This window comes from Gopherus flavomarginatus, chromosome 11 (genome assembly GCF_025201925.1).
Source record: "Gopherus flavomarginatus isolate rGopFla2 chromosome 11, rGopFla2.mat.asm, whole genome shotgun sequence".
NCBI lineage: Eukaryota > Metazoa > Chordata > Testudines > Testudinidae > Gopherus > Gopherus flavomarginatus.
Window position 1 is genome coordinate 15,467,363 of NC_066627.1, and position 25,083 is coordinate 15,492,445.

The 25,083-nt window shown below is 44.1% G+C and overlaps 1 protein-coding gene across 1 annotated transcript; it reads left to right on the forward strand.

Moving 5' to 3' along the window:
• Positions 1–4,801: 4,801 nt before the first annotated feature.
• LOC127030868 (olfactory receptor 11A1-like) lies at positions 4,802–7,783 on the forward strand. Its single transcript, XM_050917575.1, has 2 exons — positions 4,802–4,838; positions 6,816–7,783. Exons 1-2 carry the CDS (start codon positions 4,802–4,804, stop codon positions 7,781–7,783), a joined length of 1,005 nt encoding a protein of 334 aa, XP_050773532.1.
• Positions 7,784–25,083: the final 17,300 nt, after the last annotated feature.

Genomic DNA, 25,083 nt, shown 5'->3' on the forward strand with positions numbered 1-25,083 from the left:
AATATTTCTCACCATGTCCCACATTTCCAGCATAACCTCCACCATGCCCCAGCTATCTGAAGGCTGGTCCTGGCAGAAACCAGCAGAATTGGAGACCTCCTAGACTAACACAGGGGAGACTGCATGGAAACTCGAGTACACAGTTGGCACATGGGGCTATCCACCCTCCTGACCCCCCAGCATGTGCTCCTGGAGGTTGGGACAGCCTTGTCACCCACCTCTCAGGTTTTCCTTGAGCTGTACTGTGAGAGGGTGCTCCCCTGCCCACCTATCACCCCAGGCCTCCAGATCTTTTCATCGGGCCCCTGACCTATGAGCCCTCCTGTACCCTCCCTTCCACAATCCGAGCCCTTTGCATGTCCTGCAGCTGGTTTGCTTCTGAACCACCCTGAGGAAACAACTATACACATTTGTGCTCCACACATTTTACTTCCTCACTCTTGTGTCCTGCCCTAATACTAAATAGCAGGACTATCTACCCCCTGTAGAGGGTGAGGCCGGAGCAGGGAATGTCTGCAGGCACAACTCTACCTTGGATGGATTCATCTCCACTTGAGCAAATGAGACTCCCCGCAATCTCCAGGCACCTATGCCATCAGTGGACAGTGACCCTGACTCCGAGAGAGACCCCTGGGAAAGCGAGAGAGAGACGAGGTGTCCCTCGGCTGGGTCCCCTGGGGCGAGATTCAGCCCAGCTGCAGTGGGGCACACAAGGTACTAGATGGAGAGGGGAAGGAGAAAGAGAGCCAGGCTGAAGGCCTCCTGGGTTTGCTTCCCTATCGGCACCAGCCTGAGTGGGGGGCCTCAGGGCTTTTCCTAGCATGTAACTAAGGTGACCAGACGTCCCGATTTTATCGAGACTGTCCCGAATATTGTTTGTCCCGCGTCCCAACCAACCTTCGGTCAGGATGCCAATTGTCCCAATATTTTGCCCTCCGGCGCACAGGTGGAGGGATCTCATGCCCCCCGCCCCAACTCCACCTCGGCCCCACCCCGACTCCACCCCTTCCTCCCCTATTGGATCCCTCCCCAAATCCCCACCCTGGCCCTGCCCCCAGCCCCATCCTATCACTGCCCTATTGGATCCCTCCCCAATCCCTGCCCTGGCCCCGCGTCTTGACCAAGCATGACACATTCCTCCTCCTGACCCCTCCCTCCTAGGCTTGCACTTATCAGCTGTATGGCCGCACAAGTGCTAGAGGGAGCGGGGAGAAGCAGGACGTGGCAGCCAGCTCAGGGGAGGTGGAGGCAGAGCGAAGGTGAGCTGATGCAGGAGGGCGGGGCGTGGAGCTGCTGGTGGGTACTCAGCCCCCACCAATTTTTCCTATGCTCCAGCAGCTCTTGGGGGGAAAGGGGTTACTTTTGTTTTTGTTTTTTCCTCTGCCGCTGGCTCTTGAGTTTTTGTTGTTATTGTTGTTGTTGTTTCTCCTTCTAATGTAGTTTACTGGTGGGCACTATCAGCCTTTACTGCACCCCAGTATTGATTATAACTGGCAATAGTCTCAAGCTGAGTACAGGTTATTTTATCTTGGAATAACCCAGACATTGAATATCTACTTTAAATGCAAAATGGATCTGAGCCTTAAGTACAGACCTGCAACCGGGGCCTCCAGAGACATGTTATTTTATTTCTTTTCAATTTTACGGCCAGATCCCCTGGTAATCCCTGGTTGCTTTGGGCTGCTACTGAAAGGTGTAAAGCAGCCAAAGCAGACTGCCCAGTGAAACTGAGATTACTTAGACTGTAAAATATGTGGGGCAGGGACTGTCTTGTTCTCTGTTTGTACAGCACCTAGCACAATAATTAATACATGGCCGATGTATTTCACTGTCAGATACGTGTGAAGGACCTGCAATATGTTCTTGTATCTGTTTCTTCATTTCCAGCTGGCTGACTGGCTTAGTTATCTGCATTATTGCATAATTTAAAACAAGTAGTAACAATTAAGTTCGCAAGGAAAGGTGGGATTTGGTGTTTCACCGCCTCCCCCCCTAAAGCAAACAAACATAAATTTCAATACAAAAATGTTTCAAAGCAAAAAGTCAAGCATATTAGGATGGCCCTGATTGGAATAAACTGTTTTTTAAATGACACATTAAATCATCTAATTTATAGTTAAGGCGGTTGCATGCCCTAACTGTGCATTACTAACCATAGCAGATTTGGTTCTGTTTTAAATGTAACCATTATTCAGAATTTCCTGGGTTTGCAAAACTTAATGTTCAGTTAATTACAAATCCCTGTAATATTTTCTGCCCATATGCTACTGATACATGATGGAGGTGCTGGCATGACTCCATAGCGAGGATTGAGTTGAATTTTCCACTTCAAGCAGGTATTGGTAGAGTATGGAAAAAACAACGAGGAGTCCTTGTGGCATGTTAGAGACTAACACATTTATTTGGGCATAAGCTTTCATGGGCTAAACCCCACATCATCAGATGCATCATCATGCCTGTGATTACAAATCAGATGAAAATGAACTTTAATGGCACTTTTTTTCTATTCACCTTCATGGTATGACAGCAAAGGGACCAGGATCTGGAACTCTCAATGCGATACAATTCCAGCTGTGTCCTCAAAGGGCAGTTCCAGGAGGGTGGGATGATTTCCTGCACAGTCTGGGCAGAGGCAGGTTTGCCCTTTTCTCTCATTCTGAAGTGTTGGCCCGGAACTTGGCCCAGAAAGCACACAGTCCACCTGTGGAATTCATTGCCAGGGGATGTTGTGAAAGCCAAAAGTAAAACTACATTAAAAAACTAATTAGATAAGTTCATGGAGTTTAGGTCCATCAATGGCTATTAGTCAAGATGGTCAGGGATGCAACCCTATGCTCTGGTCTTCTTAAACATCTGACTGCCAGATGCTGGGACTGGATGATGGGAGATGGATCACTTGATAAATTGTACAGTTCTGTTCACCCCCTCTGAAGCACCTGGCAGCGGCCACTATCAGAAGGTAGGATACAAGGCTAGATAGACCATTTGTCTGATCCAGTATGGCCATTTGTATGGTCTTATAAAAATCCCATTAGACACCTGTCTGTGTAAATCTGTCAGTAGGTGCCTCTCTGCTCCCTTAGGTGCCTCAATAACTTTAAAATCTCACCCAGAGAGATGAAGATCCCAGTTCATCAAAGCATGTGTGTAACTTTAAGTGCATGAGTGGTCCCATTGACGTTCAAAGGACCACCCAGGTGTCTAAAGTTAAGAATTTTCTTTTAGGTGAGATTTTCAAAGGCATCCAACTCTCACTGGAATATAATGGGTGCGTAACTCCATTAAGACCCTCTGAAAATCCCAGTCCAAGTTCCTTCTTCATTAGGAGCAAAGTCGAGTGGAGAGTGTGAGATTGAGCCAAGAACTGAATCCAGGCCTCTGAGTCCCAGTCCAATGATTTCATTGGGTTTGAGGTGACTAGATGGTTTTGAAAATCCCATTAGGTGCCTTAATGCTTTTAAAAATCTGGTCCTGAGTGAATACCCGTATATATCTAACTATGGGTATGTCTACATTGCAATAAACACTTCTAAGTGGCCTATGCCAGCTGATTTGAATCTCTGGTTCTCAGTCTTGGGGCTATGTAATTGCAGGGTAGATGTACAGGCTCAGGCTTTGGGACTCCATGAGGGTGCTGGTTTCCCAGAGCCTGGGATTCAGCTTGAGCCCCCAAGTCTACACTGCAGTTTTATAGTCCGGAAGCCTGAGCCCCACAATCTCAAATCAGCAGACACAAGAATGCCATGGGTGTTTTATTGCAGTGTAGACATCATACATTCTTTTCTAGAACTGTGATCTGTGGAGGTGCTTTTTACCCTTATTCCTCATTGAAGACAATATTTCTCTTTTTTCTTCTGTTTCTTCATAATATGTAAATCCATGAGAGTTGAGTAATTTCAGCAACTGTCCTCTCAGACCCCCAATGTGGACATCAACTGCTGCTCGCAAATAATGATGCAGTCACAAGACCTGGTTTTGGTCTTGTGGTGGTGTTTGATTGATTAATTGATATAACAGAAACAACCAGAGATGACAATCAACACCAAATCCTTTGTTCTTGGTGATGTGTAAACACTTAAGAAGACATAATCCCTTATCCTGAAGATTATATCACCTAAGAGAGGAAGGTTTTGCAGTCTTATTAATTGTAAATCCATTGGCTTTGTAGAGTCAGCATCAGCCCCACTATCTGCTGGGACTGGAACATGATACAAAGTATCATGAGTTGAACTTGTTGGAGAATGTTTTATTTTTCTGCTGAAAAATATTAAGAAAAATATTTTCATTTTAGTCAACACCTCTAGTGAAAAATTTCAAATTTGTGTCCAACAAAAGAAAACTTGAAAGCCAAGAAATGTGCAGATGACAACTAAAGAAAAATGAGGGAAAATGCTGAAAGCACAAAATTTGGGCCCCAACACAAATGAAAAACAAATGAACAAAAATCATCTTCTGGTAAAAAAACTCTGATTGGGGTTCTCAATTTTTTGAGAAAAAATAAATCTTTGCGAGGAAAACTGAGGCTTTGCTGGGTAGTGCCAGTGAACCAAATGACAAATATTCCCTTTGAAATTAGAATCTTACTTTGTTATTCTATAAAATACACTCAAAGTTATAATCATTGTAATTAACCCCAATGGATTTAGCACAAGAGGAGATATATGACACTGTTAAAAGTATGTAATAGGAGACCACTCCTAGCACATTCTTTCAAGAAGATGTTTGGCAAGTCATCAAGTCATGGATAGAAGTACATAAAAAAAAAGGACAGCAGAAGCCCTAAGGTAGCCAATGAATGTCCATGAAGAAGGAGAGGATATTACTAAAGAAAATGAAAGGTAAACATATGCACTATTGTGATAGGATTTGGGTGTTTAGAGCAGAACTATAGTCCAGTCAAACCCCAGTCTGTGAAAAGAAATCACATCAAATGCAAGAGATTGGATTTTTAAAAGAATTTATGCAGGTATTGTGTTTTTCAAATGCACCTAGGCATCAAAACTCATTGATTTCAATGGGTGTTAGGCACCAAGATGTTTTTGAAAATCCCACTAGGCACCTAGATATCATGGAAATTCTGGCCAAAGATCCTCAGGTGATGTCAATTATATTCTTATTTATTTTCATAGGAGGGGGCTAAGGTACCCAGCTATGCACCACTGAGATTTTTAAACCAAAATAAGGTGTTTAGACATACAGCTTCCATGAATTATAATGGGAATTATGTCAAAATCCTTTAGTGAACTTTGAAAATGTTGTCCTGATCCTACTCCTCTTGAATGCTGGTATTTTCAAAGAGATTTCAATGGGATCTGATCTGTCAGTGCAATGCCTTCTCATATTCACAATGTGGGTACCTTTGCTTCAATGGTGATCTTAGTTTCATGTTTTACTTACTCTGTGTGCCATTGGATGTTCTCCTAATCTCACTGCCTATATATTATGGAGGTTGTTGCTATATAAAACCTGTAGACAAGTGATCACATGTAGAAAGGGTGCAGAAACATTTGGCACCAATCCTTGGCATAGCTACATTAAAGCCCCTCCACACCTAGACATGAGCCTACCTCCTCAAGTTCAATGACGCATCCCAACACATTCTACAAATTCCATGCCTGGGCATCAATTACTTTCTTCAGCCCACATTAACACATGACTGGGCTGTATTTATTCTAGTGGCTGATATGAATCTACTGCTACTTCCAACAGGTAGATATAGTCATTTAAGTTGAGCTGTGTGTGTGCTTTTAGAGGGAGAGGTTCAAAGTTAAGTCCTCCTGAGGACCAATTCCTTTATGACTATTTTTTCTGAATTGCTGTCTTGCAATTTGTGCAGATTTTCAACTTTTACAACATAAGTGTAGTAAGCAGCCTAGCTGTACCTTCCATTCAATTATATCTGCGCTCTTTGCAGTTACTTTACATGGGTGTTAATGTCTGAGTTTTAAAGCAGAGCTGGTAGTGCTAAAAATGAGTATGCAAAGAAAATGAGTATTCCAATGTAATTACAAGTAACTCAAATGAGGAGTTTTGCCATTGCAAGTGGAAGTATATAAAAAGTGTAAATCTAATCTTGTGAAAAATCTCAACATCTGAAGTTTCTTTTGTTCCTAAGAGTTTGAAATTGACTATCTCTCTACCGTAACTCCTTGCTTAACGTTGTAGTTATGTTCCTTAAAAATGCTACTTTAAGGGAAACAATGTTAAGCAACTCCAATTTCTCCATAAGAATTAATATAAATAGGGGTGGTTAGATTCCAGGGAAATTTTTTTTGCCAGACAAAAGACTATATATTATTACTATGTCTTTCTCCAGAAGCTAACACAATGGGGTTCTGCTGATGGTTAGGTGGAACACGTACTACTGCAATATGTGTAGGCTTGGAAAGATAAGACTTTTTATCAATAAATATCAGTACATTTTGATTTCCCAGTACAAACACAAATCAATGAAAAAAATATTTCCATTGATAATAATATCAATTTACAGATAGGCAAAGTAAGAAAAATATGTCCTGAAAATTGAGAGTTTGATTTAATGCTGTTTACTTTGTATATTTTGAAATATGATATTGACACTTAGTGTTTTAATGGTTATAAAGCTTTAACTTTTTGACCCTCACCATCAGCTGTCATTATGTAATTATTGTCTGATGCCCCCCCCATAATTTCTAAAAACTGTGAAAATTTATATTGATAAAAATTTAAAAAATCATTTAAAAATAAATATTATCTGTCAGAATCATACAATAATAACAATGGAATTCTGCCAAACCTAAATACAAGTAATTATACTATCATTTTATTTTCTTTAGGGAAAGTTCATCTGGTGAAAAAGTGTAGAGAAAATCAAACAATCATCACCGAATTTATACTTGTGGGATTCTCAAGCTCTGAAAAACTCCAGATTGTCCTCTTTTGGGTTTTTTTAGCTACTTACCTTGTGACAATAATTGGAAACCTCCTTATTTTAATTACAGTGTTGACTGATCGCAGTCTCCGCACCCCTATGTACTTCTTTTTAGGAAATTTATCCTTCTTAGATATCTGGTACGCCACAGATCTTGTCCCCAGGTTGCTCTTTGGCATGGTAACCAAGGATAATTTTATTTCGTTCACAGGTTGCATGATGCAATTTTATGTCTTTGGTGCACTGGCTGTTGCTGAATGTCTCCTTCTCACTGTCATGTCATATGATCGATATTTAGCTATATGCAAGCCGCTGCATTACATGACGCTCATGGACGGCAAGGTTTGCACTCAGTTATCAGCTGGATCCTGGGCAAGTGGCTTCGTAGGAACATCAATAACCATATGTTTGCTTTCTAATTTAAATTTCAGTGGCCCCAATGAGATTGACCATTTCTTTTGTGATATTACATCCCTGATAAAACTCTCCTGCTCTGATACTTACTTGGTGGAGATCATGGTTTTCTCCTTCTCTTCAGCTGTATCTCTGATCCCATTCCTCTTAATCCTGACATCCTACATTTGCATTCTCAAGGCCATCCTGAGGATCCCTTCTGACCCTGGGAGGAAAAAGGCATTTTCCACCTGCTCCTCTCACCTTATCATTGTTAGCACATTCTATGGGACTCTGATTGCAATGTATGTGGTACCTTCCTCAGACAACACTCATGTGCTCAACAAGGTCATCTCTTTGCTTTACACGGTGGTGACACCAATGCTAAACCCCATTGTATATAGTCTGAAGAACAAGGAAGTTCATGAGGCTCTGAAGAAGCTTCTTAGTGCAGCATTAGCAGTCACAAGAAAGCTCTGAAGATGACTTTTTATCTCTTTTTAAAAATATTTTAACTAGAGATGGGCTCAATTATTTTCTCTGATCTTAAACTTGCAGTCTGCATGCACTGAACTTTATGTTAAAGGAAATCTGTCTATCTATCTATCATAGATTTCAAGACATGAAGAGACCATTGTGATAATCTAATCTGACCTCCAGTACAACACAAGCCATAGAAATTCCTCAAAATAATTTCTAGAGCAGATCTTTTAGAAAAACATCCAATTTTGATTTTCAAATTGTCAGTGACGGATCCACCATGATCCTTGATAAATTGCTTCAATGGTTAATTACTCTTGGTATTAAAATTAATGCATGATTTCCATTCTGACACTCTCTATCTATTGGGAGGGGTAGCTAGCTAGCTGGTGTGAATGTTGATCTGCTAAACCCAGGGTTGTTAGTTCAAATCTTGAGAAGGCCATTTAGCGATCTGGGTCAAAAATCTGTCTGGGGATTGGTCCTGCTTTGAGCAGAGGGTTGGACTAGCTAATCTCCTGAGATCCCTTCCAACCTTGATATTCTATCTCTCACCATGGTGTTTGAGGACATTTTAGAAAATCTTACTCAGAATTGAAAAAACAAATTATTATTCTGTGATTCTGGATGTCAGATCAATGCATAGATCCTGATAGAACAGACCTAAACAGCTCTTCTCAGCAAGATATGAAGAATCTGGCTAAATTCAATGTAAACAATGCTGACAAATGGAGTTTCTCATTTGAAGTAAAAGAAAGAAAGAAACAAACAAAAATCTTTGACTGGGACTTTCAAAGAGGCCTAAGGGAATTAAGCACTCAACTGCCTTTGGAATTCAATGGGAGTTGGGTACTTAACTCCATAGGCACCTCTGAAAATTTCAACCTCAAATAAGATAGACATATCCGTGAGTTTCCTTGTGTGTACTTTGTAAGTACAATGCAGATTTAATTGCATGTTACAATATTGGTTCCAAATCATAAAGAAAGTTAATAAAGAAGTTTCAATAAAAAAGTCATGTCTTGGAGTCTCTTATATTGTGACAAGGTCTGAAATTTTAATCTAATAAAACCAAGCACTCTTTTAAAAATGCTTAATATTTTCTTCTAGGTAGAGAGATTTTATGTCTCATGCATGTGAGGAAAGATTGCCACTAGCCCTACAATGACATTGTAAGGGAGTAAAGATTCCCTCAGCCTTCTGCACCTCCATTCAGGGCTTTTGAGGTTTCAGCTCTGGGCGCTCACCAGGAAAGTCCTGCTTATGAATAATTCATCTTCATTCACAAGATGAAAGCTGAGATTGGGTTTCACTTTATCAGTGAAAATCAACATTTGCCAAGGGGGAAGAAAACATTTGGACCTGTTGAAGGGCCAGATTTTAAAAGGTGCTGTTGTGCTCAGCTTTGCAACATCTAACTGATTTAGGAGCCTAGATCTCATTTACAGAAGGGGGCACATAGGAGCCAGAATCCCATTGTCAGGCTCTGTCATAAACAGATAGTTAAGGGTTAATGCCTCTTTTACCTGCAAAGGGTTAAGGAGTTCACCTAGCCTAGCTGACACCTGACCAGAGGAACCAATGGGGGAACAAGGTGTTTCAAAAGGAAGGAGGGAAATTTCCTTTGTTTAGGGTCAGTTTCAGTTTCAGCCTGAGTGAAAAAGATCAAGGAACCAGCCTCTTATCAGAGTAGTAAGTTTTGGAAAGGAATAAATAGGTTTATGTTTATTTTCTTTTGTAACCTGTCTTTGTGCAATTAGGGGAGTAATCAAATTTGGGTATTCTTGTGTGTACTAAGGTTTTTGCACAGGGAAACATCCTGTGTTTTAAATCTGTTGTCTGTGAGATCAGCTTGTATGCTGTCTCCCAGAGGTTTTTTTTTTTCTTTTACCTTTCTTTTCTTTAATTAAAAGACTTCTTTTTAAGAACCTGACTGATTTTTTCCCTGTTTTTTAGATCCAAGGGAACTGGATCTGGACACCAGGGACTGGTGGGGGGAAAAGGGAGGGGAAAGGAATAATTCTTCCTTGTTTTAAGATCCAGTGTATTTGGATCAGAGTTCACCAGGGACTTGGTAGAGGAGTCTCTCAAGGCTACTCAGGGAGGGGAAGGTTTTGGGGGGGAATACAGAGTTTTCCAGATAACTCAGAAATCTGGATGGTGGCAGCGAGACCAGATCTAAGTTGGTAGTTAAGCTTAGAGGTGTGCATGCAGGTCCCCACATCTGTCTCCTAAAGTTCAGAGTGGGGGTTAAACCTATGACAGGCTCCTAAATCAGTTAGGCGCTGCAAGTGCTGAACTCAGCAATGCTTAAATACCTCAAAAAAACCGGAGACACGAGGTGGGTGAGGTGATCTCTCTTATGGGACCAACTTCTGTTGGTGAGAGAGACAAGCTTTTGAGGTTGCACAGAGATCATCTTCAGCTGAGATCAGCATGTCTCTCTCACCAGCAGAAGTTGGTCCCATAAGAGAGATCATCTCACCCACCTTCTGTCTCTAATATCTTGAGACCAACATGGCTACAACAACACAATTTCAGATTTTACTTTAAAAAAATCTTTTATTTTAACCTTTAAATTTTATTTATATTTTTAAAAACTTTTTAAAATTTATATTATTTTACTTTCTATTTTTTTTAATATATTCTGGCCAGCGTCTCCTGCCCAGACCCTTTTCCCCACCTCTCACACCATACAGCCCCTCCCACCAAGCCTCTCTCCCCTTACACAAGTTAGCCCTTGGAGCCAGACCCATCTCCACCCCCTACTCCGGCCAGAATGCCCATCCTGGGCCCCTCACCATAGACTCTGATGAGCTGTGTCCTTCATTAGAACCCCTTTATACCTGCCTTATCAGTACCTGCAGCCAGATCCCCCTTATGCCCTACACTCTGACTCAAGCTGGGCCCTCTCCTCACACTGTGGCCAGTCCCTCCAGCTAGACACATCACACACACCCCCACCCACTTGTGGCCATTCCTTCCTCTCAGGTCTCTTATCTTCCTATCCTGGCCAGTACCTTCACCCAGACCCTTTATCCTTGCACACTGACTAGACACCCTACACAGATCCTTCCCCCTGCATACACAGACTTCCTAGCCAGACTCCACCCTCCTCACCCAATTCCATGCGGCATCTTCCTTCCCTCCCCCCCAACCCAAACCAGGCACTCCATGCACTAATGAACAAGACTCTACAGTCATTTTCTTTCTTTCTTTCTTTCTTTCTTTGTTATAGCCTAGTTGGCTAATTTGCCTTTGTGATATTCACTGTTACTGTAAGCTCAGTGGGCTATGTTGCCTTTTATTATATTTACTGCTTTGCATTATATTCTGCTTTGTATTAAATTCAGCAGTAATGCAAGAAAAACCTATAGGCCTGTATCCTGTAAGACATTAGCTTCAGCAACTTAGCATAAGACTTGAGATCTATGAACTCTGAACAGATAAACAACTCAACAAAAAAACCCAAGTCTTTAGGGAAATGAAAATAGAGTTTAAGTGAAAGTTCTGACCACAGGTACATAATTCAATCAGATAATGTCCTGTCAACGAACTGACGTTACATAACAGGTACATGTGTCCAGTTTTGGGCCCCACACTACAAGAAGGATGTGGAAAAATTGGAGAGAGTCCAGCAGAGGGCGACAAAAATGATTAGGGGGCTGGAGCACATGACTTATGAGGAGAGGCTGAGGGAACTGGGACTGTTTAGTCTGCAGAAGAGAAGAATGAGGGGGGATTTTATATCTGCTTTCAACTACCTGAAAGGGGGTTCCAAAGAGGATGGAGCTAGACAGTAACAGTCTCAAGTTGCAGTGGGGGAGGTTTAGGTTGGATATTAGGAAAACCCTTTTTCAGTAGGAGGGTGGTGAAGCACTGGATTGGGTTATCTAGGGAGGTGGTGGAATCTCCTTCCATAGAGTTTTTTAAGGCCCGGCTTGACAAAGCCCTAGCTGGGATGATTTAGTTGGGGATTGGTCCTTATTTGAGCAGGGGGTTGGACTAGATGACCTCTTGAATTCCCTTCCAACCCTGATATTCTATGATTTAAGTCTTAGCCTGCTTGTTTGCCTATATATCTTTTCTTTTAAGTTTCATATTTTCTTTTATGGATTTTTGATTATTTGTTTTATGTACACACCTCTACCCTGATATAACACTGTCCTCAGGAGCAAAAAAATCTTATCATGTTATTGGTGAAACCGCATTATATCGAACTTGCTTTGATCTGCCAGAGTGCGCAGCCCCACCTGCTCCCCCCCTCCCCCCCCCGCCTGGAGCTGTCATAACTTTATTCCCAGATCTGGACCTTAGCGTCCAAAATATGGGGGTTAGCATGAAAACCTCCAAGCTTAGCCACCAGCCTGGACCTGGTACCTGCTGCCACCACCCAAAAAATTAGAGTGTTTTGGGGCACTCTGGTCCCTCTGAAAAACCTTCCCTGGGGACCCCAAGACCCAAATCCCTTGAGTCTCACAACAAAGGGAAATAATCCTTTTTCCCTTCCCCCCTCCAGGTGCTCCTGGAGAGATACACAGACACAAGCTCTGTGAAACTACACAGAGAGACTCCCCCTCTCTGTTCCCAATCCTGAAAACAAAAAGTACTTTCCTACTCCCCCAGAGGGAATGCAAAATTAGGCTAGCAATCCAACACACAGATCTCCCCTTGATTTCTTCCTCCCACCAATTCCCTGGTGAGTACAGACTTAATTTCCCTGAAGTAAAGAAAAACTCCAACAGGTCTTAAAAGAAAGCTTTATATAAAAAGAAAGAAAAATACATCCAAATGTCTCTCTGTATTAAGATGATACAATACAGGGTCAATTGCTTAAAAGAATATTGAATAAACAGCCTTATTCAAAAAGAATACAAATCAAAGCACTCCAGCACTTATATTCATGCAAATACCAAAGAAAAGAAACCATAGAACTTACTATCTGATCTCTTTGTCCTTACACTTAGAAACAGAAGACTAGAAAGTAGAAAGTACTTCTCCAAAGCTCAGAGAAAGCAGGCAGACTCCCAAAAGACTTAGACACTCAATTCCCTCCACCCAAAGTTGAAAAAATCCGGTTTCCTGATTGGTCCTCTGGTCAGGTGCTTCAGGTGAAAGAGACATTAACCCTTAGCTATCTGTTTATGACACGCCCCCCAAATTGCAGACAGTGGGGCAGCTCACTGCCGGCGATTTCCTTCTAGAACTTGAAAATAAACAGATTAATACAACACATACACCTTTACATATACTCCTAAGTATATAACTAACAGACTTCTACATTTTAAGAACACTTTTTAACTACTGAATTGTGGGAAACTCTCACGGGAGAGTGCATCAGCTACTTTGTTAGAAGCTCCTGTGATGTGTTGAATTTCAAAATCAAAATCTTGGAGAGCTAAACTCCAACGAAGAAGTTTATTGTTGTTTCCCTTGGCAGTATGAAGCCACTTTAGTGCAGCATGGTCAGTTTGTAGTTGGAACCGCCGTCCCCAAACATATGGGCGTAGCTTTTCCAGGGCGTACACAATGGCATAGCATTCCTTTTTACTGACTGACCAGTGACTTTCCCTTTTAGACAGTTTCTTGCTGAGAAACACGACAGGATGGAAGTTGTGATCTGTTGCTTCCTGCATGAGCACTGCTCCTATACCACGCTGAGATGCATCCGTGGTTACTAGGAATGGCTTGTCAAAGTCCGGGGCCCTGAGCACAGGGTCAGACATGAGCGTTGCCTTAAGTTGGGTAAAGGCCGTTTGACACTCATTAGTCCACTTAACTGCATTTGGCTGGGTCTTTTTGGTCAGGTCGGTCAGTGGGGCAGCGATTTGGCTGTAGTGTGGTACAAATCGCCTGTAGTATCCGGCCAAGCCTAAGAAGGATTGGACCTGCTTGTTGGACCGTGGGACAGGCCACTTTTGGATAGCATGCACCTTGGCCTGTAGGGGGTTTATGGTTCCTCGACCCACCTGGTGCCCCAGGTAAGTCACTTTGTTTTGGCCTATTTGACACTTTTTGGCCTTAACAGTTAGTCCTGCCTGCCTGATGCGCTCAAAGACCTTTTCCAGGTGTAGTAGGTGTTCGGGCCAGGAGTCTGAAAAAATGGCCACATCATCGAGGTAGGCAACTGCAAATTCTCCCAGTCCAGCTAGTAGACCATCTACCAGCCTCTGGAAGGTGGCGGGTGCATTTCGAAGGCCGAAAGGAAGGACATTGAATTCATACACCCCCGCATGGGTGACGAATGCTGACCTCTCCTTGGCAGGTTCATCTAGCGGTACTTGCCAGTACCCCTTGGTTAAGTCTATTGTAGAGATGAACTGGGCACGTCCCAACTTTTCCAATAGCTCATCGGTGCGGGGCATTGGATAGTTGTCCGGACGAGTTACAGCATTTAGCTTACGGTAGTCCACGCAAAAGCGTATTTCCCCATCTGGTTTGGGTACCAGAACCACTGGAGATGCCCATGCACTGGTAGATGGGCAGATTATACCCATCTGTAGCATGTTCTGGATCTCCCGTTCTATAGCAGCTTGGGCATGACTGGGTCTCCGGTAACACAGACGGGGCCTCTGTGGACGGTTCAGGAACAGGAATGGGTCTGGAAGCTTGCCTGGTTTGGCTATGTGTAACCATTCCCACTCTCTTGGCCCGCCTCACCTGGTTGGCCAAGTTTTCCCCCAGTAGCATGGGGATAGGATAATTGTCATAGACTGCAAAAGTCCACATTCCTGACCAGCCTTTGTACTGGACAGGCAGTTGAGCTGTAGGCAAGTCTACAGCTTGTGACATGAAGGGGTAAATTGTAACTTTGGCCTTTGGGTTGATGAATTTGGGGTCAACGAAGGATTGGTGGATAGCTGACATTTGTGCCCCCGTGTTTCTTCACGCAGTAACCTTCTTTCCGCCCACTCTCAAATTTTCCCTTCGCTCCAAGGGTATTTGAGAGGCATCCGGGCCTGAGGATCTTTGAGGTGATGGTGGTGTAATGAATTGCACTTGCATGGTGTTCTTGGGACAGTTGGCCTTGATATGTCCCAGTTCATTATACTTAAAGCATCTTTCATCTGATGGGTCACTGGGCCGAGGTGAGTTACTGGAGACTGGTGAGGTTGAAGGGTAGGGTATCTGTGGCTTTACTTGGGTGGTATGTGGGGTCTTTGGCTGTCCTCGGTTGTAGGGTTTATGGTCTGTGTGCCCCCTGGGGTAATCGTTCCCCTTGACAGTAGCTTTCTTGCTTTCTGCCAGTTCCATCCATTTGGCTCCAATTTTCCCCGCCTCAGCGATATATTTGGGATTTCCATTTTGTATGTACCGTGTGATGTTTTCAGGAACACCATCCAAGAACTGCTTCATTTGTATGAGGAGGTTCAGTTCTTCCAAGGTTTGAATGTTGTTTTTTGTTATCCAGGCCTCATAGTTTTTTGCAATGTAGTAGGCGTGTTTGGGAAATGACACCTCTGGTTTTTACTTTTGGGTTCTGAAGCGCCGACGGGCATGATTTGGGGTTATCCCCATTCTGTATCTGGCCTTGGTTTGAAAAAGTTTATAGTCATTTATTTGCTGCTTAGGCATTTTAGCTGCCACCTCTGCTAAAGGTCCACTGAGCTGTGACCTCAATTCTACCATGTACTGGTCTTCGGGAATGCTGTACCCAAGACAGGCTCTTTCAAAATTTTCCAAGAAGGCCTCGGTGTCATCACCTGCCTTGTAGGTGGGAAATTTCCTGTGCTGTGGAGCAATAATGGGCGCCGGGTTGTTAGGGTTGGCTGGCACATGCAGCCCAGCTTTTGCCAACTCCAGTTCATGTTTTCTCTGTTTTTCCTTCTCTTCATTCTCTTTTTGTTGTTTTTCCATTTCTTTTTGTTGTTTTTTCCATTTCTTTTTGGTGCTTTTCCATTTCTCGGCGGTGGGCCACCTCTTCTTCTTCTAGTTTTCTTTTGTGTGCTGCCTCTTGGGCTGCCTGTTCTCTTTGGAAGGCTGCCAGTTTCATGCTTTCTTCCTTTTCTTTCATCTCCATCTGTCGCCTGTGTTCAGTTTCTTTGATTTGTTCTTCGGCCTCAATTTTTGCCTTAGAAGTCATGGTTCCTGTTTTTTTGTGTTGGGGTGCCCTCCGGTGTTTATCTTCTGAACTGCAGGTTCTCTGTTGCCTCCTGAAGTCTGCCTAGCAACAGTGCTTGTTTCCCTTTCTCTCTCTAGCTAATGTTCAATGAAAGTAAACCAGAAAAACCACTTTATTTGCATGCATATAAGTGCTGGTACTTGCCTCCTAATGGGAGGGCTATTGCATGACAAAAGACCCTCAACAGTCTCTTAATGGCTTCTCGCTTAACATGCAAGCCACAAACTGCCAGAGAGAGCAGAAAAAAAATTCTCTCTGGTTCCCTTTTAAAACCAACTGTTTCTCTCTGCTAAAAAGCCCTTAGCAGAGAAAATAAAAATATAATATTCCTACTGGCTTCTGGATTCTGTCTATATCCCACCGCTGCCACCATGTCATAACTTTATTCCCAGATCTGGACCTTAGCGTCCAAAATATGGGGGTTAGCATGAAAACCTCCAAGCTTAGCCACCAGCCTGGACCTGGTACCTGCTGCCACCACCCAAAAAATTAGAGTGTTTTGGGGCACTCTGGTCCCTCTGAAAAACCTTCCCTGGGGACCCCAAGACCCAAATCCCTTGAGTCTCACAACAAAGGGAAATAATCCTTTTTCCCTTCCCCCCTCCAGGTGCTCCTGGAGAGATACACAGACACAAGCTCTGTGAAACTACACAGAGAGACTCCCCCTCTCTGTTCCCAATCCTGAAAACAAAAAGTACTTTCCTATTCCCCCAGAGGGAATGCAAAATTAGGCTAGCAATCCAACACACAGATCTCCCCTTGATTTCTTCCTCCCACCAATTCCCTGGTGAGTACAGACTTAATTTCCCTGAAGTAAAGAAAAACTCCAACAGGTCTTAAAAGAAAGCTTTATATAAAAAGAAAGAAAAATACATCCAAATGTCTCTCTGTATTAAGATGATACAATACAGGGTCAATTGCTTAAAAGAATATTGAATAAACAGCCTTATTCAAAAAGAATACAAATCAAAGCACTCCAGCACTTATATTCATGCAAATACCAAAGAAAAGAAACCATAGAACTTACTATCTGATCTCTTTGTCCTTACACTTAGAAACAGAAGACTAGAAAGTAGAAAGTACTTCTCCAAAGCTCAGAGAAAGCAGGCAGACTCCCAAAAGACTTAGACACTCAATTCCCTCCACCCAAAGTTGAAAAAATCCGGTTTCCTGATTGGTCCTCTGGTCAGGTGCTTCAGGTGAAAGAGACATTAACCCTTAGCTATCTGTTTATGACAGGAGCATTGCTTTACAGCGTTATATATGAATTCATATTATATTGGGTCGAATTATACTGAGCGAGAAGTGTGTGTGTGTGTGTGGCAAAAGCCAATTACGTGACTTTATTGCCTTGGACATAAAAACCACTTCCTTCCAATTCCAATTTAGTTAAACAAGGGATCTACAGCCCACATCCTGTATGATGAGCTAAGGTGCAAAGTTAGCATACATATGTTTGGGAACTTTCACCTAGAGCTTGGCTACACTTGCAACTTTTGTCGCCAAACCTGGCTTTTGTTGAGAAAATCGCGATAGCATACACACTGCAAGGTCACTTTTAAAAAAAAATACCCTAGTTTTAGCGACAAAATCTTCCACCTCTGTGAAAGACTTTTGTCTTTTCCCCTCCCTTTATTGTCAACAAACAGCCAGTGTAGACACCACAGGTTTGATTGTTTTTTTTATTTTATTGGCCTCCAGAAAGTATCCCACAATTCCCCTGCTGCCGCTCTGGTCAGTGGTTTGAACTCTTCTGCCCTGCAGCCAAACCTGCCCCTCCTCCTTGCAAGCCCTGGAACTTTTAAATTTCATTTAAATCTCATTTGCTGGCTTCCCAGAGGAGCTTCCCAGATGAGCACGGCTGGCTATCATCCCAAACATGCTCCTGCTTGGACCACGGCTGAGTTGTTGGATCTGATCAGTATATGGGGAGAGGACGTCTGTTCAGTCAGAGCTGTGAGTGACCCATAGGAATTGGGACACATATGGGCAAATTTCTCGAGGTTTTGTGAAAAGGGCTCTGATGGGGACACGCACCAGGTCAGAGCGAAGATAAAGGAGCTGAGACAGGTGTACCATAAAGTGCGGGAGGTGAACCATCACTCCGGTGGTGCACCTTAGACCTCTCACTTCTATAAGAAGCTGAATGCTATCCTTGGTGGTGATCCCACCTCCATCGCCAGTTACCCTGTGGATACTTCATAGGCTGCTGAAAGAGGGGTAACCTGAGGCTGAAATTGTGGATGAAAAAGTCAAGCTAGAAGAGGATGTGGTTCTCCCAGCTGGGTTGCCTGGGGGACAGGCAGCCAGGAACTCTTCTTGACTCCAGAAGTGCTCAACGGGGAGCAGGAAGCAGTTAAGACTTCCGGGTAAGTTGCTGTGGCTTGTGTAGGGAATCAAAAAGCGGGAGACAGGTAGTGTTTTCTGTGAGCTGGACATTGCCCTATGTAGCTAATCTGCATGGCCAAGCAGAGTGTTGATGGACATCGAGATCTGCAGGGAATCCTCCAAAGAGAGGCTCTGGCAAGGTTCAAAGAGGTACTTGTTAATCCTCTGCCACAGATTCCAAGGGATTGCAGTCTTTTTAAGTCCCCCATGGTAGGAAACTGTACCATGCCATTTAGCAATCACTGGAATTGGGACCAAAGCACCACATAGCTGAGCTGCATATAGGCTGGGGTGAAAGCCACAAGCATTCAAAAGCTGAACCCTGGTTTCCCTAGTCACCCTCATCAGCGAGATGTCAGCCAGCAGGTTGGCTTCTTGTGAAAAATTGCGGGATAATTTTAGAATGAGTTCCCTGAAAAGCTTCCCTGTAAGCCGAGACCTTTTTGTCCCTATACACAACCGCCTTCCCCCCACTCTCAGAACTCATGATTTGGGGTGATCATGGGGCTGTGTGTGCCTGCCTAGAATCTCAGTGATTTCTACTAGCAAAATGCACTTTATATGAAAATGTTTCAGTTGTTTGCTGGAATGTAACAATCCCTTTTCTGTTCAGCACAGACCTTGAGGAACACACCACGGACTCCTGCCAACCAGTTGCAACAGATAAGAAAATATCCTGGATGAAGCAAAGAGGAGATATTCCGCGAGGTGCTGCAGTGTGATGAGAGACAGAGCAGGGCATGGAGAGAGTGCTGGGAAGCCGGAAGGCAGGACAGAAAAGAGAATGCTGCTTTTGCTAGGCAAGCAACAGAGTGGATGATAAACGTTATGGAGGATCAGACAGAGATGCTCAAATGCTTGATACAGCTGCAGACTGAGCAGATCAAGTCTGAGTGCCTTTGCAGCAGATACACAATTATTTGCCAACCCCACCTCCCTCTATGCCCACACATTCCTTTTCACTCCACAGCACTCCTGAGTTTCCCCATTACTCCATGCCTTCTCACAGCTTGCACAATGATAGCTGGACCTACACACAGTTGTGAGGTTTTACCCTTTTTAACAATAAATAAAAAGGCTAAGGTATTTAATGGTACAGTGTTTTTATTCTGTGGTCTATAAAAGCCTATAGCAAGCAATTCACTCTCAGGAACAGGCTTCTAAAGCATTGTGTTGCATGGATCTTGGGCCCCAAAATTGAACATGGTTGCAACAGGGAAGCAACTCCAAAGCAGACGTGTTACTGCCCCTCATTGTCAAAGTGGTTCCTCAAAGCCTCTCTGATGTTCAGAGGAGCCCAGAGCCCTAGCATCTGGCTGTTCAAACTGTGCAGTCAAATGCTCTGCCTCAGTGTTCTATATCTAAGCAAACATTTCACCCTTAGATTCACACAGTAAGGTCTAGCCTGACATTTAAACACCTCCAGCGAGCTTTTAAATGGCCAAAGGCACATTAAACTACCATGCAGCACCTGCTCGGCCTGTTGTTAAAATGCTCCTTGCTGATTTCCAGGTGCCCTGTGTAAGGTTTCATGAGCCAGGGCTATAAGGGGTACACTGAGTCTCCCAGGATTACGATGGGCATTTCCACATCCCCCACTGTGAACTGTGGTCTGGAAAGAAAGTCCCTTCCTGCAGCTCCTGAAAAAGCGTGCATAATACACCTTTCCAGACCAGCATGTATTGATGTCCATGAAATGCCCCTCATGATCCACAAGCACCTGCAACACCATGGAGAAGTATCCCTTCCTATTGATGGATTCAGAGGCAAGGTGGTCTGGGGCTAAAATTGGAATATATGTGCCATCAATGGCCCCGCCACAGTTAGGGAACCCCATCTCTGCAAAGCCAGCCGCTATGTCCCATGTATATTTCCCAGAGTCACGGTCCTATGCAGCAGGCTGCAATTTATTGCCCTGCACACTTGGAGTAATACAGCCCCAACACTGGACTTTCCAACTCCAAATTGATTTGCAAATGACTGGTAGCAGTCTGGATTCGCCAGCTTCCACACAGTGATTGCAACGCACTTCTCTACTGGAAGGGCACCTCTCAATCAGGTGTCCTTGCACCACAGGTTGGGGGCCAGCTCAGCACATAGCTTCATGACGGTTGCTTTACGCATCCTAAAGTTCTGTATGCACTGGTCATCATCCCACACCTACATGACAATATGATCCCACCAATCAGTGCTTGTTTTCCTAGCCCAAAAGTGACGCTCTACTGTATGCACCTGCTCTGTGAATGCACAAAGCACTGATAAGTTGCTGCTGTCCATATGACACTCGGGTGTCTGTGATTCATCCTCTGCTAACTTTGTGAGTAACTGTGCTGCCATGTGTGATGCCCTCACGACAGCTAACAATGCATAGGCTTCTTGGCTATATAGAGTCTGTTTGAGAGCAGTGACCTTGGACTGGAGCCAGCATCTTATTTTTGGACTGAGCTGAGGCGGCAAGTTAACTTGATCTCTTCTCCCTCCCTCCCTCTTAGGCCTCTTGCAACCTGCAAAGGAACCATTCACTCCACACTTACACCTTTAACCCTTCTCGAAATACCTTGCAATGCCTGTAACAGTGTTAGCAACATACAATGCTGATTTGCCTCTCCAGGGGACCCCCTGAGGGAGAGGGCCATTGTATTGTGACTGGGAAAGTGGAAATTTCCTTAGGGATTCAAATGCTGGCAACCTCAGCTTTCCTGTTACACTGTTTTAACAAACACCACAGTGTTAATTCCCTTCTGAAGGTCATCCTCAGTGCTCACTGGCAACAGGGCCCAAGGAAAATCCTGACAGCTGGAAGGGTCAAGGCGAGGCTGCTTTCCTGATAAACCTTGCGAGAATCTGGAGCAAGAGTCATATAAGGGCTTGTGTGATGCAAACAGACATGATGAGTAGCAGGAGACAGATATATCCGAATAGCAACATGTAGGTGACTCCTAAGGAACTGAGAGAAGAAGACTAACTGTGAGACAAAACCCGATCACCATTGATGGAGAGGATGCTGAGGATTAGAGGTGAGTGTTACCAGTTTCAGGGAACACATTCAATCTTATCCACAGACTCAGCCCTTAATCTGAGAGCCACTCTTCTTGGACAATGTCCTCACTCCTTGGGAGCTTTGCTCAAGTACAGACTTTACAAGCTCATCATGATGTTCTGCTGGGAAAATTGATGCAACACAAAGGAGATCTTTGTATCCATACCAATATCTACCTATCTCTGGAAACATTCCCCTCAGTTTCTCAGCTGCATCTCCAGATCTTCACGTGGTACAGATTTCTATGCACCTTACCAATCCAATCTTGTGTGATGCTCTGGGACTATCACTGAATATTTTCTCCCTGGATTTCAGAGAGAGTTGAAAGTCCTCAGCATTAATTGCAGGGTGATGAGCATCATACGGGAAAGGAGTTTACACTAAATGGGGACTGGAAATCCTTACAGATTAGGAAGTTGTTGCACCTTTGTGACAAACTTTGCTGCCCATTTTTGTCTGTCATAGTTTTCAAGAGGAACTATAGTCCAGTGCTTAAGACAGCAGCCTGTCATTAGGAAGAATTGGTTTCTATTCTCTGCTGTGACACAGCCTTCCTGCGTAGTCTTGATTAAATTGCTCTGGACTAGATTTTTAAAGGTATTTAATCACTTAGTGACATTTTCAAAAGCCCCTGGGTGCCTAACCCTCATTTAAATCAATGAGTTTTGGTTGCCTGGATGTTTAAAATTCTAGCAGGTGCCTAAAATCCTTGGGTCTTTTCTGGAAAATATGTTTTAGCAAAACAAAATTTATTGAGAGGTAACTGAGGAAATTTGGTGCCCTGTGTTATAGAGGAGATCAGATTAGATGATCTAATGGTCCCTTCTGGCCTCTAAATCTTTGAATCTATGTTGGGAAGAGGTGCAGAAGAGTGATACATTGACTATGTTGCTGCTTTTTGTCTGGGATTTTGGGGAATATCTGTCCCAGTACCTTATTGAACACCTGGGTGTGAAGCAGTTCCTCAGCAAGAAAGCATAAACCCTCATCCAAGTTTCCAATCTGAATTTTTATGGAATCAAATGCATGGAAATCAACTCAGTTTAATTGTACAGCAAAATCCCTAATGAGTATTGCTTTTTCTCAATCACCATGCATTTCACACAGAGAATGGTAAAAATGGAAACCTACATACAGCTCACAGAGAAAGGAGAAGGGGGCCTGTAGGTGTGTAGATTCACCCCGCGGCACCTCCTGCTTATGGCTTCCGGGAATTAGTTCGTTCCAGCTCCAGAGCGCCACTGCCTCTTGGCCCCATGTCCCTCATAGAAACATAGAATATCAGGGTTGGAAGGGACCTCAGGAGGTCATCTGGTCCAACCCCCTGCTCAAAGCAGGACCAATTCCCATCTAAATCATCCCAGCCAGGGCTTTGTCAAGACTGACCTTAAAAACGTCTAAGGAAGGAGATTCCACCACCTCCCTAGGTAACCCATTCCAGTGCTTCACCACCCTCCTACTGAAAAAGTTTTTCTAATATCCAAACTAAACCTCCTTCACTGCAACTTGAGATCATTAGTCCTTGTTCTGTCATCTGTTACCACAGAGAACAGTCTAGATTCATCCTCTTTGGAACTCCCTTTCAGGTAGTTGAAAGCAGCTATCAAATCCCCCCTCATTCTTCTCTTCTGCAGACTAAACAATCCCAGTTCCTTCAGCCTCTCCTCATAATTCAGGTTCTTCAGCCCCCTAATCATTTTTGTTGCCCTCCGCTGGACTCTTTCCAATTTTTTGTAGTGTGGGGTCCAAAACTGGACACAGTACTGCAGATGAGGCCTCACCAATGTTGAATAGAGAGGAATGATCACGTCCCTCAATCTGCTGGCAATGCCCCTAGTTATACACCGAAAATGTCATTAGCTTTCTTGGCAACAAGGGCACACTGTTGACTCTTATCCAGCATCTCATCCACTGTAACCCCTAGGTCCTTTTCTGCAGAACTGCACCCTAGCCATTCGGTCTCTAGTCTGTAACATTGAATGGGATTCTTCTGTCCTAAGTGCAGGACTCTGCACTTGTCCTTGTTTAACCTCATCAGATTTCTTTTGGCCCAGTCCTCTAATTTGTCTAGATCCCTCTGTATCCTATCCCTACCCTCCAGCATATTTACCATTCCTGTCAGTTAGTGTCATCTGCAAACTTGCTGAGAGTGCAGTCCACGCCATCCTCCAGATCATTAATGAAGATATTGAACAAAACCGCCCCCAGGACCAACCCTAGGGGGAATCCACTTGAAACCAGCTGCCAACTAGACATGGAGCCATTGATCACTACCTGTTGAGCCCGACGATCTAGCCAGCTTTCTATCCACTTTATAGTCCATTCATCCAGCCCATACTTCTTTAACTTGATGGCAAGAATACTGTGGGAGACTGTATCAAAAACTTTGCTAAAGTCAAGATATATCACATCCACTGCTTTCCCCTCATCCACAGAGCAAGTTATCTTGTCATAGAAGGCAATTAGGTTAGTCAGGCATGACTTGCCCTTGGTGAATCCATTCCTGATCACTTTCCTCTCCTCTAAGTGCTTCAGAATTGATTCCTTGAGGACCTGCTCCATGATTTTTCCAGGGACTGAGGTGAGGCTGACTGGCCTGTAGTTCCCCGGATCCTCCTTCTTCCCTTTTTTAAAGATGGGCACTACATTAGCTTTTTTCCAGTCATCCGGGACCTCCCCCATTCACCATGAGTTTTCAAAGATAATGGCCAATGGCTCTGCAATCACATCCAACAACTCCTTTAGCATGCTTGGCTGCAGCGCATCCGGCACCATTGGCTTGTACTTGTCCAGTTTTTCTAAATAGTCCCAAACCACTTCTTTCTCCACAGAGGGCTGGTCACCTTCTCCCCATACTGTGCTGCCCGTCTCAGGACCTCGGTGCCCTGTTAGCTGGGGTGCTCCCAGGGGCAGCTCTAGGCACTAGCAAAGCAAGCATGTGCTTGAGGTAGCCCATTTGCAAGGGCGGCAGGGATCCTGCATGGGAGCTGAGAACCAACAGGGGGCCCTGGGAGCTGTAGTTCCTTGGTTAGCTCTCTGCTAATAGAGCCAGCCCTGGAACAAGGAAAGAACTACATTTCCCAGCATTCCCTTGGCCACTACCAAGAGGAAAGAAGGGGAAGAAGTGAGGTAGCTGAGCCCTGAACTGCAGTGTGCTGTGAATGGAGAGTTGCACTGTGAAGTAGGAATGTAATATTTTAACATTCAAAAAATAGGACACTCCATGGGGAGGGAGGGTAGCCCCACCCTGATACCATCCACTCCCTCCGACTGCCCCCCACAGAAACCCCAACCCATCCAACCCACCCACTCCCTGATCCCCCCCTCCTGGGACCCCTGCCCCTAACGGCCCCCCAGGATCCCACCCTCTATCTAAGCCTCCCTTCTCCTTGTCCCCAACTGCCTTCTCCTGAGCCCCCTCCAACTTCTCCCCTAGGATCCCACCCCCTACCTGTCCCCTGAGAAACCCCTGGGACTCCTATCCAACCACTGCCTGTCCCCTGACTGCCCCCCCGAACCCGTGACCCATCTAACCCCCCCTTCTCCCTGCCCCTGACTGCCCTCGAACCTCTGCCCCATCCAACTGCCCCTGCTCCCTGTCCCTTGACTGCCCCACCTTTACTTTACCTATCCTTTTTGCTAGGATATAGTGTTCCCCTTTTGATAAATTCACCCCTGGGGGACGTCTCCACCCAATGTCAATGCTATTGGCTTTGGTATTGCACTATTTTGATAAACAACTTACTGTTA